The sequence below is a fragment of the Ostrinia furnacalis genome, unplaced genomic scaffold (genome assembly GCF_004193835.3).
Source record: "Ostrinia furnacalis isolate ACB-3 unplaced genomic scaffold, ASM419383v2 OfSCF4231, whole genome shotgun sequence".
NCBI lineage: Eukaryota > Metazoa > Arthropoda > Insecta > Lepidoptera > Crambidae > Ostrinia > Ostrinia furnacalis.
In genome coordinates, this window is record NW_021134470.1 from 182,494 (window position 1) to 209,885 (window position 27,392).

At 37.1% G+C, this 27,392-nt stretch overlaps 2 protein-coding genes across 2 annotated transcripts; both read right to left on the reverse strand.

The window, feature by feature from the left end:
• Window positions 1–278: 278 nt before the first annotated feature.
• Window positions 279–1,812, reverse strand: LOC114359075 (uncharacterized). The gene is made up of 2 exons (XM_028313324.1): window positions 1,106–1,812; window positions 279–547 (listed from the first exon to the last, which is right to left on the reverse strand). The coding sequence occupies exon 1, from the start codon at window positions 1,546–1,548 to the stop codon at window positions 1,159–1,161; it is 390 nt and encodes a 129-aa protein (XP_028169125.1). The 5' UTR covers window positions 1,549–1,812; the 3' UTR covers window positions 279–547; window positions 1,106–1,158.
• A 2,673-nt stretch (window positions 1,813–4,485) lies between these two features.
• Window positions 4,486–27,098, reverse strand: LOC114359082 (peptide transporter family 1). The gene is made up of 14 exons (XM_028313332.1): window positions 26,991–27,098; window positions 23,967–24,048; window positions 21,888–22,029; window positions 19,922–20,008; window positions 19,205–19,479; window positions 18,232–18,314; window positions 16,496–16,669; window positions 15,625–15,750; window positions 13,018–13,140; window positions 12,213–12,532; window positions 8,921–9,131; window positions 8,073–8,159; window positions 6,656–6,805; window positions 4,486–4,682 (listed from the first exon to the last, which is right to left on the reverse strand). The coding sequence occupies exons 1-14, from the start codon at window positions 27,039–27,041 to the stop codon at window positions 4,506–4,508; spliced, it is 2,088 nt and encodes a 695-aa protein (XP_028169133.1). The 5' UTR covers window positions 27,042–27,098; the 3' UTR covers window positions 4,486–4,505.
• Window positions 27,099–27,392: the final 294 nt, after the last annotated feature.

The following is a 27,392-nucleotide window of genomic DNA, read 5'->3' on the forward strand; positions in this document are numbered from 1 at the left end:
AACTGTGTTGTTGTTTAAGGAACAATGTTGTCATTTATGAAAAAAACAACTTACTTTTTCCTATCGTTAGTTTATATTTATTTAAGTGTTATCGCCTGCCTACACTATTATGTACTTGAAATGTTTTTCAATGTGACTAAAGGTGTCAGTTATTGATTGACTTTGTTATACTTATAAGAATATTTTTATTTAGTTTTTCCTACCGTTTATTTTATGTCTTATCGCCTGCCTACTTATAACTATATTATACGAGCATTATTGAAAATGAAACAATCAAATAATTTTTAATTTTATTTATTTACTGGTTAAATGCTCAATGAACTCCATTTTCTTCACTTTTATCCTTTGCATCCTTTATTTGTAGATACATCTTCTAATATCTATCCTTGTGACTGGTTCTTCTTTATTCTTCAAATTCTTCTCCATTAGCCCCATGGCCTTGGCTATGGCCAAGAACTATGATTCTTCGTATCCTGATGCGTGTATATTTCCTTTTTATTTGGTTTTAAACCTCGATAAATTATACTGATTCAAAGTGATTCTGTCACTAAAAATGAGGAGAAGTATTATAAATGGGTGCAAGATAATAAAAAGAAAAGATAAAAAATGTATGAAAATTCCTAGATAAATACGAATACATTTCCTACCACTATTTTATCATAAAACTAAGCAACTATAATAACATTTTATATTTGTTTTTGTATTTTATTCGATTATTGCTATTTTAATCCTAATTCATAATTTTTTAAATCAATATCCTAATCCTCAACACATCAATAACATGTTGAACAAGATATCGCCCTTATTTCATGCGAAATATGAGCGACTTTTGCAATGCAACTGTTCTTAATGTGCAGTCAAGAGTACACTAAAGTTTAATAAGAATAAAGTACACATCTCATTCTCTTAATATGATGAATGAATATCTAACAAATACTACTCTTTATAATGATCTAGTTAGCATAAAAAAAAACATACTTTGTTATCCAAGAACTGATAAACAAAATAATTATCTAACCCTATCGATTTCGCATGAATGGTGCAAGATAAGATAAATAAATGCGAGTAAACAAGAGATAAAATACATAAAGCGTTAAATACATACGTCATCACTTCAAACAGAATAACATCTCGGTTCTTTGTCCAACACAATCTTTCTCACAAATATCGTAGCTTCAGGTTGGTTCTTATCCTTTGAGCAGCAAGGTCTGGTTTCCTCTGCAGGGCTGGGAGGGTTCCTTCCACGGGTGCATCTGTCACTGCAGTCTTTTCCAGGTTTTGACCACATGAAGTTGAAAAGACCGTGACGCTCGAATTTGTCGTGGGGACCGTGTGGGCCTGGGCCGTGATGGCCGTGACCGTGATGTGGGGGTTTCGGTCCAAATCCGTGATGAGACCAGGGGAACGGTCCGTGATGGCCGAAAGGTCCGTGCCCGTGGTGGCTGAAAGGTCCTCCGTGTCCGTGATGCTTCCGACCCCATGGTCCGTGACCGTGGTGACCGTGATGCCCATGGTGTCCATGATGTCCATGATGTCCATGATGTCCATGGTGACCCCAAGGTCCAAATCCAGGGGGCCCGTGATGTCCAGGACCGTGACACGGTCCGTGCATTTTTCGGTGAGGTCCCGGCCCTTCACCACAACCAAACTCGAAGCAGTGCCTTTCGAAATGACCCCTCATACTTAATTTCAATACTTAGTACTGGACGTAGACTGTTACTATTTTTTAATACTTAGTACTGGACGTTGACCGTTACTATTGAAGACTTTGTTCTGTAGACGGTTAACCCTTGAAGAGCTGAATTATACTGAATCGATTTTCTAGCGTTGACTATTTATATGGACGCTGTTTACACCACGTTGTGAAATCGTGTAGCGGTAGGTATACATAGTAGAAATGTAAGCAGTAGGGACATTTTTAATGGACTTGGTGCTATTAATAATATTATGACTCAGACAGCTATTCTATGGATGTTTTTCTGAATTATTTTGTGCCTAAGTTTCACTCAATTAGCTACTCAATAATTTATTGTTCCCATAAAGAACTTACAAACAATGGTAAGATTCCTTTATAGATTACACAATTGAAAAAATATTTGTGTAATTCCCAGATATATTGTGGAATCTACCTAATTAAAAAAAATAACATGATTGCGTGCTTTGACGAAAATACCAAGGTATGTCAGCGGACTAAGACATATTTGTGTATTTATGGCTGGCACATTTTAACCTCCTCTTGGGGTACCCACATTTTTTTTCACTGCTGAAAAGATGAAAGGGTTTTTCGCGACTTATAATAGACTAGCTTTCCGCCCGCGGCTTCGCCCGCGTGGAATTTTGTCTGTCACAGAAAAACTTTATCGCGCGCGTCCCTGTTTCAAAAACCGGGATAAAAACTATCCTATGTTCTTTCCCGGGACTCAAACTATCTCTATGCCAAATTTCATCAAAATCGGTTGCGAGGTTTAAGCGGGAAAGCAACAGACAGACAGACAGACAGACAGACAGACAGACAGACAGACAGACAGACAGACAGACAGAGTTACTTTCGCATTTATAATATTAGTTAGGATATAGTTGGGATTAGTTGGGATTATTTACTTCAAAGGAAGCCTACTGCTATGTCGCTCCATTATGTATAGATGTATAGGAGATTAGGGTTTACTAGGTACATGTAAGTACATGGATGACTCATTCTATGAATTGCTTCAGGATTTGGATCATTTTTATGGTTATCTAAACGGTTCGATGACTCTTCTGATGAGTGATGATGATGGTGCCAAAAAAATAATTGTCATCAAATGTAAGCATGTTTACTATCGAACTTTAGATATAGAAAATATCAATAATGCTGACTTTACATAAAATAGTAAAAGGAATGAAAATAATTGCTTAACCCTCCCGTAGTGAGAGGGTGGAATTCCCTCACCCTGAGCACTCCTAGCCGTTATCACTACTTAGAGATGACGAACCTCCTTCTCCCTCTGGCAGGAGGGCTGCTCTGAGGGCGTTCCTCCGTCCTCTGGTCACCAAACCTGACGCGCCGACTTGTTGCGCTGTCTGAGGTCCTCACGACATCTGACGTGACCGTCTTCCTCCTCCAGCTGCAGCCTCTGTGGTAGGGCTGCAGAACTCCCCTCTGTCCTCCCACGTTACTGGATCCTGACTCGCGCCGAGCAGCAAGTCAAGCGCCGNGAATTTGCTCGCAAGGACAGGGCTGCAGAACTCCCCTCTGTCCTCCCACGTTACTGGATCCTGACGCGCGCCGAGCAGCAAGCGCCGTCTGAGGTCCTCTTCTGGGCCTCTGAGTTGAACGTGGGGTACTCCCGTTGCAGCCTCTGAGGGCTGCCCGAGGACCCTCCTCCGTCCTCCGATGGCACCGATCCTAACGTACGCTGGCTACGCTCAGCGCCGTCTGAAGTCCTCCTGCGGACCTCTGGGGTGCCCCACAGCAGCAGTCCACTGCTCGTGGAGGAGGAGTCCACTCCTTCGGACGCTAGTACTTCCTCACTAGCATCCGGCTCGAAGGACCATGTTTAACCCTCCCGTAGTGAGAGGGTGGCATTGCCTCACCGTTAAACAGACTTCGTCACACACACGCACGCGTATGTACTCAAATGTCTCCGCAGCGCCTAGTCGTTGTTGCCCCGTTCCGTTGACAGCAATATGGGATCATCTTTAATATATCTGTAACACTTTAAACATGTACTAATTAATTACTTTATTTCATTATTTAAATACACAATTATGTATGATTAAAAAAATGTTTTTTCTTAATACTTTACCTTTTAGTACAAAATTTGGTAGGAAAATATTACTTCCCCACCATGAGAAGTTCGTTATTTACCCACCGCGACTTTTGATGTCATGACACTGATTAAACAACCGATTGATTTCATGACTTTTAATATGGAGTACCGTAGATGTAGCGACCCGTTGATTTCATGACTTTTAATATGGAGTACCGTAGATGTAGCGACCCGTTGATGCATAGTTGTCGATATCTAGACAATAGATACTTCAACGTTCGATAGCAAGTATGACACCCTTTTTAAATTGCATAGAAAGTTATACATATTAAATTTTTCCGTACAAGTGTTCGAAACATTTTTTTACCTAGCCAAGCCTAGTAAGATTACATTATATCCGATAAAGCATTTAACTTACTTATTTACAAACAACGTGTAGTAGAGACACAACCTACACTTAAGTTGGACATTCATGATCAATTGAACTGGCGTACATTAAAAAGCTGACCGCATGTCTGAAATCTTAACTTAAAATTTAATTTAGTCAATTAGAGGTAAGATAGCCAGTTCCTCTATGGTTGAGGATTCCGGGTGAAGCTCGCTTCCACCTTCGGCCTGATCATCACTTACTATCAGGTGAGACACATGCCAAGAGCTTCCCAACTGGGATTTTATCCCTAACTAGGGTTAAAAAAAGTTTTTAGATTTTTGAGGTTAACTGATCAGTTTAACCATAAATGTCCAGTTTCATTAATACTAATGATCTAAACAGTCTTCAGCTTGCTTGACCTGCAGATACAGAATCTCACTGTTACTCCTACGTTCCTTCCTTGCAGGCTCGTCTTCGTGCCTGAACTTGTACCCTCGAGACATCCAGTGGAAGACCGATATCGATACGAACATCAGCCCCGTGTAGAAGAAGAATTGGCTGTCCTGGAAGAGAAGTTTGAGAGATATAAAAAACGCTAGCGTGAAACGTTTACGGTACTTACCTATTTTTACCCGACTACGGCAAAGCAAAAGGAGGGTTATAATTTTGACAGGCTATGTTACAGTTCTCTCAACTTAAGCTGAGAATTGCATTTGTGTGAGTGCACACCGATAGTGTAGAGTGGCATTCGGCTTGAGGCGCGGCGCGTCCCGCGCATGGATTAAACCGGTTTATACCTACTAGTTTATAGCAAGCGGCCTGAGGCGCGGCGCGTCCGCCACGCGTCACTTCCCTGCCGCTCACATACTTCACTTCACCCCCGGTACTGGTAGCAGATAGACGTGTAATTTTATGTCATTGTGTTCGAAATATTAGTGAAATGGCTCCTATTGTAAGTGAATTTCCTGTACGAAAACCATTAAGCATCCAAGTGAAAGACATTTTATGCAAATTGAATAATTATTAACACAGGCTCTGACTCTGATGAGTCATCAGACGAGAGTGAAGATGAAGATGCAATGAGCGGAGTAGAAGAGTTATAAGATTCAGTCATTATGAGGTCGAGAATTGGACAGTTGGTCACATTGTGTTTTATGGACTTCCTTTTAATAAAACATTAATTTTATTTGTATGTGTTTTACTAACTGTACTTTTGTGGCGATCACTCACACAAATGCAATTCTCAGCTTAAGTTGATAGGACTGTATGTATGTATGTATGTTCATCTGTTCCCTCGTAACTTCTAAACTATTTATCAGAATTCGACAAATGACATTAGAAGCGTCATAATAATAATTGTCCGCTGATTATAGGTTATAAGGGGTTTCACAAAATCTAATGTGGCGCCCTTTAGCGGACAAAGCATACAGAGTAAAAAAAATATCATCATTTGAAAGCGTTTTACTTGTACATTTTGAATATATATATGTATATATTAGTAGCATTTGCTTGTGACTTTACCTGTATTCATGGGCTGATTGTTATAATTCACATCTTTTCGTTCATAGCTTCTTTACTACCTACTCATTATTTCATCAATTTAACTTTTATTAATATTATAAGCCACAAATACACTTTAACACCAATATAGTACAAATAATAAAAAGTAAAAAAAACTAAAACCCAACTACGACAAAAAACGACGCTGAAAAAGTATAAAACAAGATTTTCAGAATACTGAACTGAACAAAGTTGCTTATGTAGTAACATAGTAATTTTCATGTTTTAAACGTTAGGTTACGGCACTATTCCCACCTCCAGCCTATAGCAAAGATCTACTATTGGCAGCTAAAAATCTTAACCATTGATGGGCAAGGTTAAATTTGGTACATTAATAGGAAGATGATCATCACTTGGTCAGCAATCACAATGCTGTAAATCACCACATTATGCTGTCAGGAGCCTCTTTGAACGCAAACTACGAACTACATATGCCTCTGTCAGTCAGGTGACGGCGATGATGATCATGTTGCCGACCGCGATCACTTAGATGGTTGGCAGTCCACAACAGTACGTTTCTCTAGAAACTTCCTGCCCCGTACAACCAAACTGTGGAATGGACTGTCGTCTGCGGTGTTTCCGGACGGATACGACTTGCAAGCTTTCAAGAGGAGAGCGTATCTTCACCTTAAAGGCCGGCAACGCACCTGTAACGCCCCTGGGTCTGCGGGTGTCTATGGGCGACGGTAATCACTTAAAAACAGGTGATCCGTCTGCTCGTTTGCCTCCTGTCACATAAAAAAAAAGCATCCACACCGCTGACATCACCACCTTATGATACCAAAAGCCTCTTTAACCTAATGCTACTTCTGCCAGTCACAAACCTGTCGGTAGCCAGCCAGCATCCTTGTGACGGCGATGATGATGACGTTCCCGACTGCGTTGGTCAGCATCCATACAGCTGACATCACTGCCTTCATGCTGTCTGGTGCCTCTTGGAACGCAAACTACGAACTACTTCTGTTGGTCACATTACCTGTCGGTAACCAGCCAGCATCCTTGTGACGCCGATGATGATGACGTTGCCGACGGCGTTGGTCAGCATCCATACAGCTGACATCACTGCTTTCATGCTGTCTGGTGCCTCTTTGAACGCGAATTCATTGCCCGTTACCGCGAACAACACCTAAAATATTAATTTATTTATTTATTTATAGAAACCAACAGCGATACATTGAATATGTTAGTTATAAGTTTAATTTATGACTTTTTTAGAGTAAAAGAAATGTATTGAAACTATGTGACACAGCTATTTCTTGGGACGTAATATGGAGTAGGCTCATGAACACAGAAAAAATATTTTGAAAAATATTTCATTGACCAATACAAAGAATTCAACACATGATGGAAGACTCTCCATACAATTTCTGATGTCCTATTTCACCCTCATTCTAGTAAGTATTTTTGCGACAAATGGTAGCCTTTCCTTCGCCAAATTTTCCCTCATCCGAATTAGTATTTTACTACAAATCATAGTCTACCCTAAAAAATATACAGCGATTTTCCCAAACCGCTAAAAATAAACAATAAACAAACTAACAGAGTTTACTTTCGCGTCGGTTATTTTTGGAGGTAAATAAATTAATTCGTTTGGAAAGCTACAATTTATTTCGCTATTTCATAGTTACTTTCACTGAAAGTTGTTTAATAGCATCTCATTACGAAGTTTTGAGGGCCGTTTTCTAAACCCTATCGACCGTTTGACCGCCAATCAGACCCAATCAGTCAAGGTTGGGTGGTCCCGGAGGAAACCTAAACTATCTTGGGACTAAATTAACCAAAATAGAGCAAGGAATGCTATTATGCATGCATGTCCCAATTTAAAGAGCATAAATTTTAATATTAACAAGAGAAGCCACGATAGCCGAACGGTGAAGGGATCGGACGGGCCAACTCGAGATCCGAGGAACGCGGAAATTCCAACGCCGCTCGACTATTGTGGTGAGCCCACTCGTAACACAAGCATATTTAGCTTACCACGAGGGGACTATTAATAATTTGTGCAATACAAATTACTAATAATCTAGTTAAATTAAAAAAAATGGTTTATATATGTCACCGTAAAATTGTGAATTCCGTCAGATTACAATCTGACGTAGTTAAATTACAATCTAACCTAACCTAACCCACTGTTAGTTTACAATCTAACGCGTTATAATATAAACTGACAGAGTTCATAATTTCACGTTGACATATATGTATAATTCATTGAAATTCAGTAGGTTGGCTTTCAAAAAGTATTTTACTCGACGTTAATATAAATCCCTACTACTGTTTTAACATAGGTTTTACCCCAGACATCAGACAACACATCAAGCTGCTCAATATAGAATCTTAAATAGAAGTAATAGATACGATTTTGCGACAATAATGTAGCCGATTATTGTTCTTACCTCAGCTGTAGACATGATCAGGAATTGTGGCAACAGAAAGGCCATAGATATTGAGTTTGCTTCGGTCAGCACTAAAAATGATGATTTCTGTAACAAAGTTTAAATTATTCTTTTATTTTCCTATATTTATAACTATTCAGCATACAAAAACGAACGAATAATTCGTAGTTACTACGACGAAGTCTTGCTACGAGATCTACACACATCGTAGCAGCTACGCGATCTACACAAATCGTAGCAGCTACGAAAAGGTCCTAAATCATCTCTCAGTCTCATACTGCCACATAATAATATCATTTTCACAATTTATTTATGCCAAGTCGGCAGGTGGCAGTGGCTTTACGACTTTATTGTTATCATGATAATCTCACAATAAATATTAATAGGTAATATGAACATTGAACAGTACACGTATTAAATTGAGATTCAAAGATATGAATTTCCTGACATGTCAGTTATTTCAAGCTAGCCAATATGTTGCCTTTTTGTCTAAGTCCACTGTATTTTTCAGGCCTTTTACAGCGCGATCCCAAATAAACACACACACAGCAGGCTATGCACAAAGTTAGGATGACAGTTGTAATTCCAAAATCTTTGACTGTGACGCTTTTTCGTACCTTTAAAATTACTTCGCTTTGTGATTGTGAATCGATTTCAAAATTAAAACTGTCACGAATACCCCTGAGCTATATGAATATTCGTTACCTAATATGTTTGCATACATCACTCACAAGTTCCAATATCCACTAATATACCACGTAATATTTTTCACTGAAAATTGGCTACACTCTCTGAATAACAAGTCAACTCGCGCCAATCAATAATCAACTTCTAAATAAACCACTCACGTATTGACTCCGCCCCTTATCGACCAATATGGTGTATACCCCACCGCTGAGCATTTCAATCCCACTGTCCACGAAGTCGTTGCCCGCGAATAAGTCATATTTTCCCGAGAAAACCTCCATTTGTGAGGACACTCTCCCACTAATGTGGGACTCTACCATATTCCCTTTGATCAGCGTCACGTTTTGTAGGACCCGGCTTGTTAGGAGAAACCTGCAGAAAAGTATTATGAAAATAATAATAATACGATAGCCCACATTGCAAAAAATAACATAATAGGGATGATGACTGGGCAATGAAATCGAAATTCTATTTAGTCCGTTAGACAGATAATTATAAAATATTACACTCATATTTTTGATTTTTTTCCATAATCGAATAATTACAGTATTATATTGAGTTGAAATGTCGCGTGACGTCACTTTTGAGTAAAAATTCTTACTCAATAGTGACTTAACGCGCCATTTCATATCGATGTAGCACTGTAAATTGTTTAATTATGAATGAAAATAAAAAATATGAGACCAATATTTTCTAATTATCTGTCTGACGGACAAATAATTGAAATTTAGTCATCTAGCCTTTTCTGCGAAGAAAAATAGTACTCGTATAATAGACAAAGGACTTAAGATATAACCTAGAACCCAGTCGTAATAACTACAGTAATTTGTTTGTCAAGTGTTTTTCACTTCAAGGAAATTTATTTCTTGGAATTGGAAGCAAATTCTAATAAATATTTTGGCAGAAAATTACCATATTGTTGGTAGAGTTGGAATTGTGATGTAATTAAATTACGCTGCTTCAATTTGGAATTGAAAAATTAATCAGGACTTTTTCATTCAATTACTAATCTTAATTTCTTTTACAACCAAAACAGTTTTTTATAAGGTACCTAGGTAACTTTTACACTCGTATGTATTATTTACTAGCTGACCCGGCGAACTTTGTTCCGCCTTAATGGCAATAAATAAGCAGACTTTTTTTTTAATTTCGAACGGGATAAAAAGTATCCTATGTCCTTCTCCTGGCTCTAAACTACCTCCCTGACAATTTTCAGCTAAATCGGTTCAGCCGTCCTTGAGTTATAAGCGAAGTAACTAACACGACTTTCTTTTATATATATACTAGCTGACCCGGCGAACTTTGTTCCGCCTTAATGGCAATAAATAACGGGATAAAAAGTATCCTATGTCCTTCTCCTGGCTCTAAACTACCTCCCTGACAATTTTCAGCTAAATCAGTTCAGCCGTTCTTGAGTTATAAGTGGAGTAACTAACACGACTTTCTTTTATATAATAGATAGATTTCCATTTGAATACACTTTTGTGGCTTCATCACTATTATCGGATAAATCTTCATTAAAGGGCTATCATTTTAATAATCACATATTACAGTAAATTTTCAATATGCATTAAATATGTTGAATTTTTTGGTACCAAATAAATGTCTTTTTTCTCTTTCTTTCAAATGAATACTTAAAGGAATTTTCAGCAATATAATCGTGTTCCGTGACAATTCCAAAAAGAAAATTAGAGCAGAAAATTGTGCAAATTCCTAACGGAATACATGGGTAGAATTTTGTCGAAGAGGATTAAACCAAATCCGATCGGTCGAGCAGCGCCTTTTTGGTACGGCGGCGTTTTCCGCCCCATCGCACCAACGAAGGCTGATGGACAGTGGCAGTCAAGGTTTGGAAGCTCAGATCAGCTTAACAGTTTAATTCCAGTCGATATCTTTGCGACTTTACGAGAGTTGCTACAGGCTAAGAGAGTAAAACTACTACAGGTAAACAGGAATTTTTAATTTCGAACTCCTGCTATGTTCTTCTGATTAATTTCGTTGCGGATCCAATGACAGTTTAACTTTCCCCCGGGACAAACTTGACCTTCATTTGCTGGGTTTTTATGGCGGTCAAGCTGTGATCCTGGCTACACAGGAGTTGCAGTGGTGGGAACGAGAGGTGGGAATAGTCAAAAAACTGTAAATCTAACACCCGTATTCATAAACGATACTTGCTTATGTGAAGCTGCAAATCGAACGCACAGTGTCAGTGTCACCCTGTGCGTCCATGCGCACTGTGAGACCACATAGTAATGTTTGTGAATACGGGAGTGAAACTAAATGCGGTCGTTTTGTCTGTCGGTTAAATGGTTTCGTAACCGTTTGAGTTATAAGTAATTGCTTCACGTAACGAAGTAGCTATAACATAACTCATTAGGTAACTAAGTAATTTGAATCTGTTACGGATTTTAATTCGTCCAGTTGAACTTGGTTTAGTACCTTAAGAGCGCTTTCACATTTAAGGCGATTTAGCAGCGCGACAAACGCGCGACAGACGCGCTACCGAAAATTTCATACTATGTGACAGCGGATGCATGCCTTCACATTATAAAAACGCCGCTGCCGCGCTGCTGTCGCGCTACTAACGCCCTAATGTGAAAGTGCTCTAATTCTCGTTAGATTAATCTCACCTATGCACATAGAAAGTTTCTATAACAATCAATTAAGTAACTCCAAATTCTACCCTATATTTACCCTCATCCGTTTCTAGGTGATGCTGATTGAGATATTTGCGAGAGATAATTTACTAGGGTTGTTTGACTGGGGTTTTATTATGTATTTAGTAAGTTATCCATATAATAAAATAAGTTTACATAGCCCCACTGACTCGTTAAGTTCCACATTGTCGGAATGGGGCCGTGGCGGCCCTATAAGGCTGAAAATAAGGTCGATTTCTTCGAATGTGCTTGGAACTTTTTTACACCAGGATTTTTTTTTAATAAGAAAATAATTTAATCGTTTAGCATTTAGAGTAAGTTTCGAGCCTCCGTAGATTATGTACACACTTGTTATACAATTGACTCGAAAAGACTTGAAAGTGTTCTTTGAATTTCACAAACTCTGTCGACTGTTTGTTAAAGTTGATTAAATCGCGAAGACCTGGTTATTTTTTTAATGATAGAGAAAGTTTCAATTTCTACGCAAATACTTAATACTAAAGAAATTCTGTAAACCAATTTTCTATGAAATACGTTTTATAATAAACAAAACATTTGAGCATTGGATACCTAGAAAACTATGTTATAAGAAGATCAGTATGTTTCATTATTTGTATGAATAACTACACAACCTACCGCCTACGTATTATTAAAGTCAATGGCCTTAACAAACATAGTTCTAATCAGTTCTCCAAATAACTTACATTCAAAATCTACAATACTAATTTTCACTGAAAAGTATAATACAAGAACAATGAAACTCACAGGTAAAGAAAACTTAGCTAAATCAACTTACCGAACCACAGGCAGTCCGGATCTACTTTTATCAACGTTGTCCTCAAATCTGTGCACAGAGTTTCCATCCAAAAAGAACGATACAGCTTTATTCTCTTCTAGAAGGAACATCTCCTTCTTAGGCTCTATGCAACTACCTCCCAGTTCTATGCTAATGTATTCTGTGTTGTTTATTTTGATGTCCCGTTTTGTGAATTGAGATAGCGGGGGTAGAGTGTATGTAATATTGTATGGGACGCTGTGAAGGGAGACTGAACAATTGTTGCCGTTCAAGATCCGTAGTTGGGAGTAGCCTTGGTGGGGAAGGTGGGGGTAAGTGGTCTGCAAGGAAAATAATTTAATTGATAATTTTGGAAATTACTAGGGAAATCATATTTGACCCAAAATTGTCTATTTTCACCATCTTACATTAACAAACGACAAAAATTAAAAGCACCGGTTATTGTTGCGGTTAAAATAAGGTGGTGCAACTCAGCTTTAGTGTATTTTATTCTTACTGCAAATAAATACATACTTCAAAAGTTATTGTAAGCCTTGGCGCAGACCACCGATTCTAATTTGTATGAAGAATCGGCCAATATCAAATCGGTGTAATGTGCGCACTTTCATACATCTCCATAGTCATTTACAGCCCGACCCAACTATCGGCCAACTAAAAGTCGGTGGTCTGCGCCTAGGCTAACTGAATTTTCATAGATATAACACCATTCTAAGTTTATGTACCTCTAGGGGATGCTAATTTATTACAGAGCAAAACATATGGTATAGAGTCTAGACTTGTCATGAATATTTTAACACGTACTTACCCTAAGATATATTTCAACTACACCAGAGGCAATAAATGCCAAGCCAGCCAACACTCCGCCCAGTGTCAACTTATGGAGGGGATTCTTCAGGATATTTCTTTTTTCTAAGTACGGATAAATATACTGCAACAATAAACAAAATACATAAACAATAAATCGACGTTCTGAAATTAATTGCCTACAAAGCTCATAATTCTTTCATATTAATTACACTTTTTGTTCGCGTCGCGGTCACAAACGCGTCATATAAATCCTCGAATTTTTAAACCCATATTTTATTCAAAAATGTATCAATTCTCGATTTGTAACGTTAATATGAAAGTGAAAATAGTTACAGATTGTTGGTAAAAGCTTTTTTGCCTATCGTCGGAAGAAAAACGTGATGTGTAATAGATACAATGTTTGCGTAGTAGAATAAAAACACGGTGGGAAACCCTCGTGGAAACTTGACTGGTCAGAAACATCAACGGGAGGGATTTTTGAGCAAAAATTCAATAGTGTATGACTAAGATTTATCACGAACTGAATTTGACAATAGAAGAATAATGAATATAGTACAACTATCTAAATTACCATCTTCATTATTTATTTAAATAGACATATACTTTTATCACAAAAAAAATGAAGTGGTATTTTTAAAGAAAAATATAGAGCCATCGTACAGATAATAATAAAAACATGCAATCTAATGAATAATCCCGGCTAATCTTCAGTAGTAAAATGAATAATTATATAACTTTTTATTTTATTTTAAATAAGCAATCGCCATATCATAGAGGATTTGTTTTTTCACGAGGAATGGCCGTACGTAACCCTCTAAGCAGCTTACAGCACAACGTACTGAAATAACAAACGCAGGATTACCTATTGTTCTATGTGGTACACGTGAATTCCAGAGCCTATACAACCAATATCGGTGATTTGGATTTTATCTGTCTCGTTCTCTCTCTATGGGTTGTGATAATGAGTGAGTGAAGTAGAGTCGAAAATACGGAAATAATTTCTTGACGTAAGTCCGAAATAATGATTAAGATTGTCTATAGGAAAATAGGCTTGGTTTTCACGAAGAGTCCCTTTGTCATAAACTATACCATTAATCCGCTTACTAATAACAATTACAGTTCGATTTTTTTTTTCAAGTTATTTTGAAAATAATTACTCGTTAGTTGCCATCATTAAAAATACTCGTAAATTAAGTAATTAAGTTCGCCTTATGTACAAATTTATTTTGGCATTAAAGTTTAAATAAATCCCCACTCTCCTCCTGTGAGCTTCCCGTGCAATGTTAGTAACAGAGTATTACTCATATATTAACATCAATAAGTCGTTATTACAGGCTGATTGATTGCTTCTAGTATTGACCAAATTAATATATTATGACGGTTAACGTTCGCGAATGAGGAAATGTAGGCTGATATTACGAGTATATCATAAGGGCCTTTATTTATTCGTTAATCGTGCTCTTATTCTATCTAACACGATAATATAATATTGTAACTTCTAATAGGTACCTACTCGTATTGAAACAGTCAATGACTATTGTTTAACCTATTTTACCAGAATATTGTTCTGTGTAATTTAACTGCTGTGAAATCGACACTTCATTATGTACCAGAGAAATTATAGGTAATATCTATACACACAAGTAGGAAGCTAAAAGCACCTGGTTGCGGACAGCGCAGGACCGCTCGTTGTGTGAATCATTGGTCTAGCAGTGGACGTCATTTGGTCGAAACAAACGCCACAACCTAACTTAGCACCAGCACTTAGGTGGACCGACGACCTCATAAAGGCGCTGAATGCAGACCACTACCAACCGGGCGATGTAGAATTCAAACAACGGTGGCTGAAATGATAATGACTCGTAACTTCGAATTGCATGAGATTATGTATGTCGTCCAAATAACTGAAAGTTACAGTGGACTGGCTAATCCGGCGCCCCCTGTAATCCGATATTATGTATTTTTTGTAATCTATAGGTACTTATAATAAATCTGTAGAGAGGTCAATTCTGTACATGAAATATATTTTCAAAATAACTATCAGGGAGTGATTAGTGATCGATACTGATGCCAAAAATGCAATCAGTAAAATTTTTGTCTGTCTGTCTGTATGTTCCTTATAGAAACAAAAACTACTTGACGGATTTTAACAAAACTTAGTACAATTATTCTTCATACTCCTGGGCAGGTTATAGTATACTTAGGAATTCCCACGGGAACGGGAATTAGCGGGAAAATCCTTTTGTATGAAAAATTTAAACCGCTTAAGTTAGACGCTTGAAATTTGGCATGCAGGTACCTTAGTAAACTTAAAGCTTAGTTACAACATGATATTGCAAAATTCCCACGGGAACGGGAGTTAGCGGGAAAAACATTTGTATAAAAAAATCTAGGCCGCGTAAGATAGATGAAGGGGTAAAACGGGATCCACGCGTACGAAGTCGCGGGCGGCCGCCCGCAAGTTTGTAAAATAATTCCCGATTTTAGGTGGTCTTATAGTCCGACAAAACCGATAATCCAACACCGCACCGTTTCTCGGATTACCGCAGGTCCGTTGTTATCTAATATCTATACAACTGTATAACTGTCACTTCTTAGTTCTTACCTTTTGCGCCAAAGGGATGAGTATCAGTATGCCTATAGGGTTGAGCACTTGCATCTGGTCTGGCTTGATCGTTATGTACCCGAGGCGGCCGTCCATCTTGGCAGCCTGCAGCGTCCACCGCGAGCCCTAGAATAACAGCTTTTTACTACCTGTGGAACTATAAACGTGGTGGCCGTTAGCATTTATATTTACCTAAAGGTTATAAAATCTGAAATATCACATTTTACTTGCACAAATTACCTTAAATACAGCAGTCGACTGTCATCCATCATCATCATTTCAGCCACAGGACAATAGGCCATAAACATAGGCCTCCCCCAATGACTTCCACATCGTACGGTTAGTAGCGGTCTGAGTCCCGCGCCTTCCTCTACCTTTATGAGGTCGTCAGTCCACCTTGTGGGTGGATGTCTAACGCTGAATTTTCCGGTACGTGGGCTCCACTCCGGGTTAGTAGTAGTTTCGCACGAAATTTGTTCGCACGAATGTGCGTAACGTCCCACTTTCAATAAAAAAAAATTTTAGTAAGGGTTTCGCCCGGATTTATTAAAAGTAAATCGCGTGCGAATCGACTCCTTCGAGAACTAGTAATCTCATACTACTAGTTCTCGGTAGAATCGATTCGCACGAGATTTTAATACATCCGTGCGAACCGACTTCTAAAAAAATATTTTAATTAAAACAGGACGTTACGCACATTCGTGCGAACAAATTTCGTGCGAAACTACTACTAACCTCCACTCCACCTTGCTGTCCCATCGGCAGTCAGTTCTGCGTACTATGCGCCCTGTCCATTGCCACTTCAGCTTGCAGATTAGCTTGATCCGCTTGGACTGTCATTGGTTAAAATTAGTTACCTTTAATAACTCACCATTTGATCCAACAAAGCCCAGAACACTGGCAACACCGAGAACAGCGTGAGAATAGACAACGTCTTCTTGATGTCCTTGATGAACCGCGTGTCATACTTGTGCTCTGTGGTGTCTAACCAATGACTACCCTTCTCTCTCTTGCTGCTTCCGATCAGAGTGTTCCTGATACCGAGCTGAAACGAATAACTAAGCGTTCGATTAGAAAGAAAGAAAAGATACGTTTATTACAGAAAGAAAAAAAGAAAAGAAAGATAGTTATACAGTGTGAGTCACGTTAAAGTGTACATATGAAAATAGATAAAAACTAGACCTATTTTTATCGACAAAAAAATGGTCAAAAATTTTTTGAGATTTTTTTTTAATTTTTTATAGAATTTTTTTTTCTTCCAATTACTTATTGTAAAGAAAACTCAATAACTTTTAAACTAAGCGGTATATCCTAATAAAATAAAAACGGTAATAATGCTAAATAACAGGCAATACTGAAAAAATACATAAAATACCCAGAAAATGCCAACAAATAATAAAAAATGTGACTTTTTGAAAAAAATCTGCTTAAAAATTCGTATTTTTTTGGTTATTTGATAAATTTCTCAAAAAAATGCCACTATAACAGGTGGTTTTTATTACTTTGTATTATTATCTATCGTATTATCTTTGTAAAACCAAAAATCGCATGTCTCTATCCCTATCACATTTGCTATGATCGTTTGAACAAAGGCCTGCCACAAGATTATTCTCCGCTACAGGTAGAGACAATTTTAATTTTAACTTAAATGCTTATTTTACTTCAAAATCTTTATGAAAATTACAAATCTAGAGCCATTTTCAGTTTCGTTGTTAACGAAGCGTTGAATGGCGCGCCCAGAGAGGCTTAGTTCAAACAATCATTGCAAACGTTGTGATAGGGATAGAGACAAGCGATTTTTGGTTTTACGAAGGTGATACGATAGAAAATAATACAAAGTAATAAAAACCACCGGTTATAGGGGCATTTTTTGGAGAAATTTATCAAATACCAAAAAAAACACGAATTTTTAAGCAGATGTTTTTCAAAAAGTATCATTTTTTATTATTTGTGGGCCTTTTTTGTGTATTTTATGTAATTTTTTAGTATTGCCTGTTATTAAGCATTATTACTGTTTTTATTTTATCAGGATATACCGCTTAGTTTAAAAGTTATTACGTTTTCTTTACAATAAGTAATTGGAAGAAAAAAATTTCGATAAAAAATTAAAAAAATATCTCAAAAATTTTTTGACCTCTTTTTTGTCGATAAAAATAGGTTTAGTTTCATCTATTTTCATATGTACACTTTAACGTGACTCACACTGTATTGTTAGATTAATCCTCTTTTTTTGGTGATGGCAACCCAATCTCTAACTTATTCATTTCTGCTAATGTCGAGTATAGTATAATAATTAAGCCGGTATTGATGTAAATTTTAGTATTATAATACGAGTTTATCAGTTTTATTGGCTTCCAATTCTTCTACATCTCTGGAGATGTCTTCCCTTTATAATCAAGAAATAAATCAAATCGAGCGAATCGATTACATGACAACGTCGACATCGAATTTAACAGTCATTGAAACAAACACGTTTACACCTTGCTACCTATTCTACAACCCTCTACATAATCTGCACTCTTTGCTTTTGCAAGCTATCCTGTGTCTAAAATAAACTTGACATAGTGTGAGAGCAATCTAAACGCAAATATTATGAAAATAACTTACGGCTACACAGCTCGTAAAATCCAATACGACGTTTCCCTCAGGCTTTTTCAGCACGTATCGACTTTTGGCACTCACGAAAATTACTGTAAGCGAGAGCAAACGTACATTTTCCAATTGAAATGCTACGTGAAAAGTTTTCCTCGTATTTTTTACTTCAGTTACTTACTAATTTTAAACTGAAAATTTCTTGTATTTTACAAAAACTTAAAAAAAGTAAGCTTAAAAAAATTGCATCATTACCTAAATCATTACAGAATTTTATTACAACTAAGGCTGAGTTGCACAATCTTAACTTTGACCGTAACAAACGGTCTTGTTGTACAAACATAGTTTGACAGATTTTTGATGTTTGTCAAAGTTAAAGCAGGCCTGTTCATCTCCGCGAGTTTACATCGAAAACAAAACACGCACGATGGCCCACCTACAGGATACTATTCGACAAGGCCTCCCTCACATACGAGCGAACATTGACTCACGCACGCGTATTCTTGTGTATGATGGAAGAAAATAAAGAAAATGGTGTACTAAATACTGTGCAGTATTTAACTGCCTAAATAATAATAAAAACACAGAATGTACTTTTTTAAGTTGCCTCAAGACACTGAGAGGTAAATAAGTAGTTAACATTATTCATGATAATTCATGCTAAATCATGTATTTCCTCCGCCATTTTCCGCAGTTTGGCACCTCACGTCACATCATTTTACCGAAGTCAGCCCTATAGCTTCGGCGCAGTGCCGATCACTGACGTTTGTCAACAAAATGGTGCTTGACTCTTGAGACAGGCTAAATTACACCATATTGTTAATGACATTGAGCATACATTTTTTTAAATACCTTCGCGAAGTAAAACTTCTGTACGTAGTACTTATTATTATTCTGTGGTTAAAGTAAGATGGTGCAACTCAGCCTAAGATGTCCGATCAAATCCGTTTACCAAAAAAGATTGTTGGAGTATAAAAATAAATCTTACCAACAGACACCAGAACGATCAGCCCCGGAGCACCAAACGCCAAGGAATAACAGTCTTTCTCCCCAAAGCAGTGAACTTCAGACCTCAATATAGGTGATATTGTCTTCGCTATCAAGCTGCCCATACACAAATTAAAGTATAATATACTGAAGTACAAGGCCAGGTGGTTCTCTTGTTCTGGCAGTTTGAACTGGTCACCTCCGAAGGCAGTGACGCAGGGTTTTATGCCCCCAGTGCCAACTGTGATCATGAAAAGACCTAGCAGGGTGCACAGTCTGAAAGAAGATAGAAGTCTTATTAGTAGTGGTACGTCACCTAAATCATGACTTTCAAAGGTTCCATACGGGCGTATACACAAACATTACTATGAGGTCTCACGCATGGACGAACAAGGTGACACACGAACCAATCACAGAGCTCTATTCAACGCTGCGCGTTCGATTTGCTGCTTCACTTAAGCAAGCATTGTTTGTGAATGCGGGCGATAGCATCTTGATATGCTGTCGAACTAGCAACTTAATATATACTATATAATTCCACTAAATGTAATGACCTAACCAAACCGGGAACATTTACCCAAATAAATCAATCGATATGAATTTCCTATACGGGATTCGAACCTAGCTAAAGTTGGTTACGACAGACGATTACGGAGGCATCGCCTAGTAACAATGAAAAAATAAATCTGAAAGATTTATTAAAATAAATAGTTCTTACCTTGCAGGCAGTCCCAGCTGGGGTATAGCGGTGATAGCAACAAGGGCATTGCCTGCCGCGTACACAAACATCATGTATAAAATTGTCCTGAAACCAATATGGTAGAGTTACCGGCTAAATCACACATCGTATAGGTAGGTATAACCACAGAATAATAATAAGTACTACGTACAGAAGTTTTACTTCGCGAAGGTAATTAAAAAATATTATGCTCAATGTCACTAACAATATGGTGTAATTTAGCCTGTCTCAAGAGTCAAGCACCATTTTGTTAACAAACGTCAGTGATCGGCACTGCGCCGAAGCTATAGGGCTGACTTCGGTAAAACGATGTGACGTGAGGTGCCAAACTGCGGAAAATGGCGGAGGAAGTACATGATTTAGCATGAATTATCATGAATAATATTAACTACTTATTTACCTCTCAGTGTCTTGAGGCAACTTAAAAAAGTACATTCTGTGTTTTTATTATTATTTATTTAGTATTCAGTACACCATTTTCTTTATTTTCTTCCATCATACACAAGAATACGCGTGCGTGAGTCAATGTTCGCTCGTATGTGAGGCCTTGTCGAATAGTATCCTGTAGGTGGGCCATCGTGCGTGTTTTGTTTTCGATGTAAACTCGCGGAAATGAACAGGCCTGGTATAACCTAAATGAAAACTCTAACAGTAAGGCTGAGTTGCATCACCTTACTTTGACCGTAACTATAACGATAACCGGCGTTTTTTGTATGGAGTTTAGACAGATTTTTGACGTTTATCAATGTTAAAGTAAGATTGTGAAACCCAGCCTAAAATGTTATTACCTACTCCTGTAGTTTATTCCCACGTTGGAACTTTGGAAACCTTAATATGGCAAAAGTTCCAAAAGGTTCTAGAATGTTCTGAGGACTAGTAATTAACCTTGAAAACTTTGACTCATAATAGTTTCAAACTTTGTACAACTGAGACCAAACAACTTATCCATTAGATGAAACATTTGAAATGTAAACAAACTTTATAATAACAAAACAAAAGTGGTATTCGTTAGGCACATAGCAGTTTGTTAGAATAGTCAAATATTGTTGCGTAAAAATGTACAGTCATAAATCCACGTGATTGCTATCGGTGTTAGTAAGGAAGAAATATAGCATTTTTCAGAAGCGAATATTTTTTGTTATATCCAACGGAGTTATAACTCAGTGTCCAATATTTCAGTTGCAAGTTGTATAGTTTCAAAACATAGTAGATAATGGAAAGACAAATTAACAGACTATACAGGATGTCCAAAATTAGCACGTCACACTAACATGTACCTGAGTAGGTAAGCCTAAGGCCCAGAACAGACGGTGAAACGCAACTGCAACGAAACTGCAACTGCTAGTTACTTTTGAGTTGCATCTAAGTTTCTGCCATAGCGTCCGTTGAGAGACCACACATGACGCGACCAGTTTGAAACTTTCAGTTTCAATTTCATTCATCAAAATCATCAGAAAGTTGCAGTTGCGTTCCACCGTCTGTTCTGGGCCTTAGACGTATCAAACAAGTCTATTAAAGTCCATTTTTAAAAAAGACAATCTAACTTTCTCAAAACTCATGAAACTTTTCTAAGGACATAAATTAGGCTTGTTCGATGTCTCTTAGGTCCAACTACCTCAATTATTGTCAGTGTGACGTTCTATTTTTGGGACATTCTTCTTATTTTTACTTTGGATGCTTATAAAAATACATAAAATGGCACACTATAACAGCTAATTAACTTCAAAATATGGTAGCAACGACAAACCCACCACCAAATATTAGGGTTAAAACTGTTTTTTTTTTTGGGTTAGTAGTCGTTTCGCACGAACGTGCTAACGTCCCCTTTTAATAATAATACGCACACTCGTGCGAACGAATTTGATATGAAACAACTACTAACCCTTTTTTTTAACCAACCCGTGTAAGTTAATAAAACATTCTCATAATTCAAAGAGGTATCTACCTGTATTTTCCCAAATAGTTGTCGGCCACAATCCCACCCACGAAAGGAAAAACGTACACTAATGTGCTGAAAATATGATACGTTTCTGTAGCTCCATCGTCTGTGTAACCGAGCTTGCTGCGCAGGTACAGTGTGAGGAAAGCTGAAAATTAATTATAAAAACTATAGCTCACTCGAAAATTGGCAATGTTAAAAGTAGAGTATCGACTCTATGGACGCAAACATAAGGTCTGCATTTGGAATACCAGTCATCTCCGTTTGGATACCTTAAGATTGCAATAGTCATAGTAGTGAGTAGTTTAGCAATCGCCTCTATGGTCCCAAAACTACATTTGTATTTTTGTACTACGAGCAAAATGCTGTTTTGTCAAGGTGTGGACACAATATTATAGAGACTGACAAAACCAAATAAGATGAATGTTTAACTAAAATAACGAAGAATGAAAATTATTGTGTTTAACAGTAGGTACTGCTTCTGAAGTAGAGTCAATTTTAGTGAAACGAGAGCCAAAACTTGGCTGATAATGCAAACTTTTATTATGATGTACTTATAGCTGCTAGTGCAAACCTTATGCCAAATCAGAAACATTTCCTCCTGATCTGCAGTTAAGCAAAAACATCTCAAACTTACGAAGCAAGACTCCTTAAATAACGTACCAAGAAATAAAATTCTATTGCAACTACATTTATAAAACAGAACCATCTAAAGGAGATGGCTTCTAGCGATAGAGCTCCTAAATTGTGTTGCTCCACATACGATCGCTTTAAAATTGTTTACTTTGTATGGTGTATAAAAAGACTCGAATACAAAATACACATGAATAACCCGGACAACGATATTATTTTTCCAAAACGGTATAGCTTCAAAGAATTCGCTGTTGTTTTCCTTGATTAAGTCGGTGTGGCGAAAAAATAACCACCCGCTCCGAAAGATAAGGGTGAACGCAATGTGAAAGCAACCCTGTGCTATGGGAATATGTACCTTTGTGTTACATTTTTGATATAACGTTCCAGTTCATTTTGCATGATTACACACAAGGTACTTAATTTGATTCTAAAGTTTATCAGTGGCTTTAAAAAATGTTGTAGATACGGCTTATGAAACGCGCACGCTCAAAATTTTGTTAAAATTTCTGAATTATTCTGAACCTTTACTATTATTTATTATTATTACAAGCTTTATATTGACTTCACTTGTTAGTATGTGTGGGACAAATCTTGCAACTGAATTTAAGACCAGTTCTCCTCAACCGATTGAGCTGAAATTTGGTATACTTATGTAAGTACGATGACAATGCAATATTATGGTACCATTGAGCTGGTCTGATGATGGAGTCGGGAGGTGGCCATAGGAACTCCTAAACAAAACGGCGGAAACTCATCGAATTTGGGTTCGTTGGATTTGTCTTTTCGAGCACTTTAGTGTAAGATAATGTCCAGGGTCCTGAGATTAAGATATAACTAAAAAGTGTAAAATAAAATTATAATAAAAATAAACTTTTTAAAAACAAGCTTTTATTCTGAATCTCGAAAGCTTGTAGCGCAAACAGAGAAAAAGAGGAATAAATTCCATGCGCGATACAAACTTTCGAGATTCAGAATAAAAGCTTGTTTTTAAAAAGTTTATTTTTTTTTTTTTGAAATTTATAAATAACTTGAAAAAATCGAACTGCCTAAGGCGGGAATTGAACCCACGACCTTCCGCTTGCCGGGCGACTGCTCTTCCAACTGAGCTACTTAGACACTGGATGAACCCGTCGAAATTTTCAAGTGTAATACGCTGTTACGGCCAGCGACTCTTAACGCTAAAAAAATTAAATAACTAAGTTTATTTTTATTATAATTTTTTTAATTTTACATTCAACTAATGAAAAAAAGTTACGTTATTCTACAGAGATAACTACTAATTGACGTGGCGCCCAATGTGAAACGTCTTGTTTTCCCATCATGAAAAACGCTTTCCATTTTCAAACTTTAACCATTTTTACGCAGTGTGAAACCTTTCTTTGTAACTAACTACATAAACGGTTCATTACACTTTACAAGTTGGAAACTTTCATCTGTTTTCCGACAACTTACCTCGCATGCCCGAGTACGAGAACCTTTCACAAAACTCCGCCAATATTATGAAGGCCACTATAGTCGGGAACCGATCCTTGCGCTGAAACAAAGGCCTGATTAAAGGACTTACACTTAGCGACCCGGAAACGGATCGTAACCGTTTCAATTCGAGCCGGTCAGTGTTCTTTAAATGAACACGTGTTTTTCCCTACACAATCAACAAAAACTTGTCAACATTCAATATTTTTTGTAGGAAATTTTGTTGAATGTTGATTGTGTAGGGCAAAACACGCGCTGGAGACCGCGTTTTAGTATCCGCACCGTAACGTAAACACCCCGCCTCGCGGCGAAAGGCGACACTGTATTAAGCCCTTTCCGGGTTGATAAGAGTGCTATTGAGCTTTATACTGAAGGCTAATTGAAACTTTAATGAACTGTCAGCTATCGCGAAAAGTTAATTGGAAATCTGTAATAAGTCCGTAAGAATTTTAACGGGAATTCGTGGATCGGTGCCCCGTAATTTGTGGAACAGGTTGGGATTCACTTAATTATTTTCGGCACTGTATAATTAGGTACAATAATCCATGGAAAGGAAGACTTGTGAAGATGTTATTGGTTATTTATCAAATTCAAATTCTTTATTATTATGTAGTTCGACTGTACAATTAAAATAGAATATCGGTGTAAACACAACTCAAGATAACTAAACAATAAACAATCATGGTTTTAATCATAATATTAAGGCTGAGTTGCACCACCTAACTTTGACCGTAACTACATATAACGTTAACCGGTAGGTTGTATGGAATTTGACAGATTTCTGACGTTTGTCAAAGTTAAAGTAAGACGGTGCAACCCGGCCTAATTGTTGTAACAGTCTCTACAATATTTTCGTTCAATCACGCAATTTTGTTGCAAAGTATCACCTATTTCAAGTAACATAAAATGCCTCTTTCATCCGTATGACTTGTTTGGGCTCTATCACAAATATAATAGAGCAAACAAAAGTTACAATTGTTATGTGAGGAACATGCCTGTATCACGTTATTTAATTTCATTCACACTAGTTTTCTTTAGACTTATGTAAGACTAGGTAACAATATTGCAAATATTGCAACACAATTATTGAAATACAAAGTAATTATTAGTTTGTGATTATTTTGTAGAGAAGTAGATAGAACCTTTATAAGCTGTATTTTCTGTGTATACCTAGGTAATATGCTATTTACTTTTTGTCACAGAAATACTTATGTAGGTAAGTAGGTACATAAGATCATGGTTTACTTACTCGAATGTAGGTGCGTAGTAATCGTGATTCGTGATTAATTGATTTGTTTACATGATTGTCGGCTTAATGGTGTCGCCTCTAGATATAAATGGCGTACTATGCCTCTATTGGAAGTCGTGAGTCCATCAATAACAAGTCATAACAATTTATTAAGAAGTAGACAATTCCGTACGTGCGTTCGCCTTCTCATACTGCAATCGATACCCTCCAGTACCGAATATTTTGTCTGGTTAGTCGCTTTGATAGCGAATTTTTTATCAAACGTTTCCAATTTTCATCAAATTAATTGGTGTACAAAAACTGGAACAGTGTGCAATACAATCTCGCCATAAAAACCATCCTTGGACTTCAACGAACATTTAAAATAAAAGAATTGGTAAAATTAATCCAGGCGTTGTTGAGTTATGCGCTTACCAACACATTTTGCGGTTCATTTTTATATTATGGATTATGAGATTAAATATCATAATAATTAGGTAGGTAATGTAATTGCATGTAAACAGTTCTTTATTTTGGCTCTGTAATCAAATAAATTACATCTACAAAAGCCAAAAGAGCAAATAAATAAAACTAATTATCTTTATTGAAAAGCGATTGACAGGCGTAAAGGAAAGTAATCAATCATTGCGTCTTGTTTGGTCATTATTTGTTTAGGTTCTTGATGGACCACGAGCAAATAGCGAGATAATAATACAGCGATTTATGTGTTTACGTCAGTAATAGGCTCTACTACGAGCCTGATTTCAATAAATTCGTCTACACTTATCTTTCTCACTCATATTCATTGCTGAGATGAGTGAAAGAGAACGGATTCAGTCGAAGTTTTGACGAAAACATGTTCAGAGTGGTAGAGCTGCTAGACTAGTAATGACTTATTTTTATTTCTTGGAAAAAGAACGATTGATGTCCACGAATAACGGAATTGTTTGCCTGATAGCGAGGGCGCAGATAACGTAATTTAAAGGTAAGTCGTACTTAAACCAATAAACACAGAAATAAAGAACTGCCGGTTGTTGGTTCACTTTTGTTCTGTTGTTTCATTTGGGTAAGGAAACACGCAGTTCAAATAATTCGATTTGAATTTCATTAATCCAGTATTTTTCAGTAACTTGTAAAGTACGTTGATACTTGATACTATGGGCTGCAAAGATCTAACCAAAATTTAACTCATGTAACCTCAATTAATGGGTGCTAAACGAATAACTTTTCACTCTAACTTTTTTGAATTTACACTGATGGGTATTACAACCAAGATTGTTAATGGAGGCAAGGGTTTAAGTTCGCAAAGCAAAGCTAAATGATTTCACTTATGTACTTACTTACCCAAGAGAGATTGCAAGATATTGCAACTACATGAACTACGCAATGATATAATCGTAAACTCTTGAAAAGAAAACAAAATGACTCCAAGTTAAGTGAGCGAGCTAGAATCAGCTAATGCCCAGTAGATACCTATGAGTCTAGACAAAGTGTACAATAAAATCCCAAACCAGTCGAAAAATGGTCGAAAGGCCTTTTTTGTATGGAGTTTTGACGGATTCGATTTTCGGTTAGATCAAAAAGTGAAACTTGTCTACGGTGGCTGTTTTCACCTAAAGCATTAATTTATTTAGTTAAAATTATTATAATGTTCCAAAATATCAGTTTTTTATGACACGTCTTAAAGGTTAGGTACTTCTTGATCTTGTAACAGTGTAAACACCAAATGTTTTGTTGTTACTAACAATGTAAACAAAACACAACAAATTACACACCGGTTTCTTCCCACCGTCCTCGATCACCACAGTCTTGCGTTTCTCGCTCATTCTCACAGAATCACTGCAACTAATAAGTTAATACTACAACAGAGTCTCCTTTTATCATTTCCTAAGAACTGTTTGGTTTTCGTCACGCGAGGTAGCACCCTGCCTTCGCAGTCACCCTTCGGCGCAAATAGTCGAGAATAAACACGGTATCTTTGTACGTCGTTGATAATTTCCTCACGTTTAACACTAGTGGTGCCGTTTGGAAGTTGTTGCGTTTTTATCATAAGCACGTCGAATCGAATCATCGAATGAGTTGATTGAACTCAATCAAAAGAAATATTATTCACTAATGCCTTTGGCTTTAAAGTAAATAACAATAACATGTTACGATTCCGCTTGCACCCAGATATC

Excerpts from the sequence above, each read along its gene's own strand:
- LOC114359075 (XM_028313324.1), bottom strand. The coding sequence starts at position 1,548 with ATGGACATCATGGACATCATGGACATCATGGACACCATGGGCATCACG.
- LOC114359082 (XM_028313332.1), bottom strand. The coding sequence starts at position 27,041 with ATGAGCGAGAAACGCAAGACTGTGGTGATCGAGGACGGTGGGAAGAAA. Across the intron at positions 13,141-15,624 it reads TCATCCCTTTGGCGCAAAAG|TATATTTATCCGTACTTAGA; the intron begins GTAAGAACTAAG and ends TTATTGTTGCAG. Across the intron at positions 12,533-13,017 it reads TAGTTGAAATATATCTTAGG|ACCACTTACCCCCACCTTCC; the intron begins GTAAGTACGTGT and ends TTTTCCTTGCAG.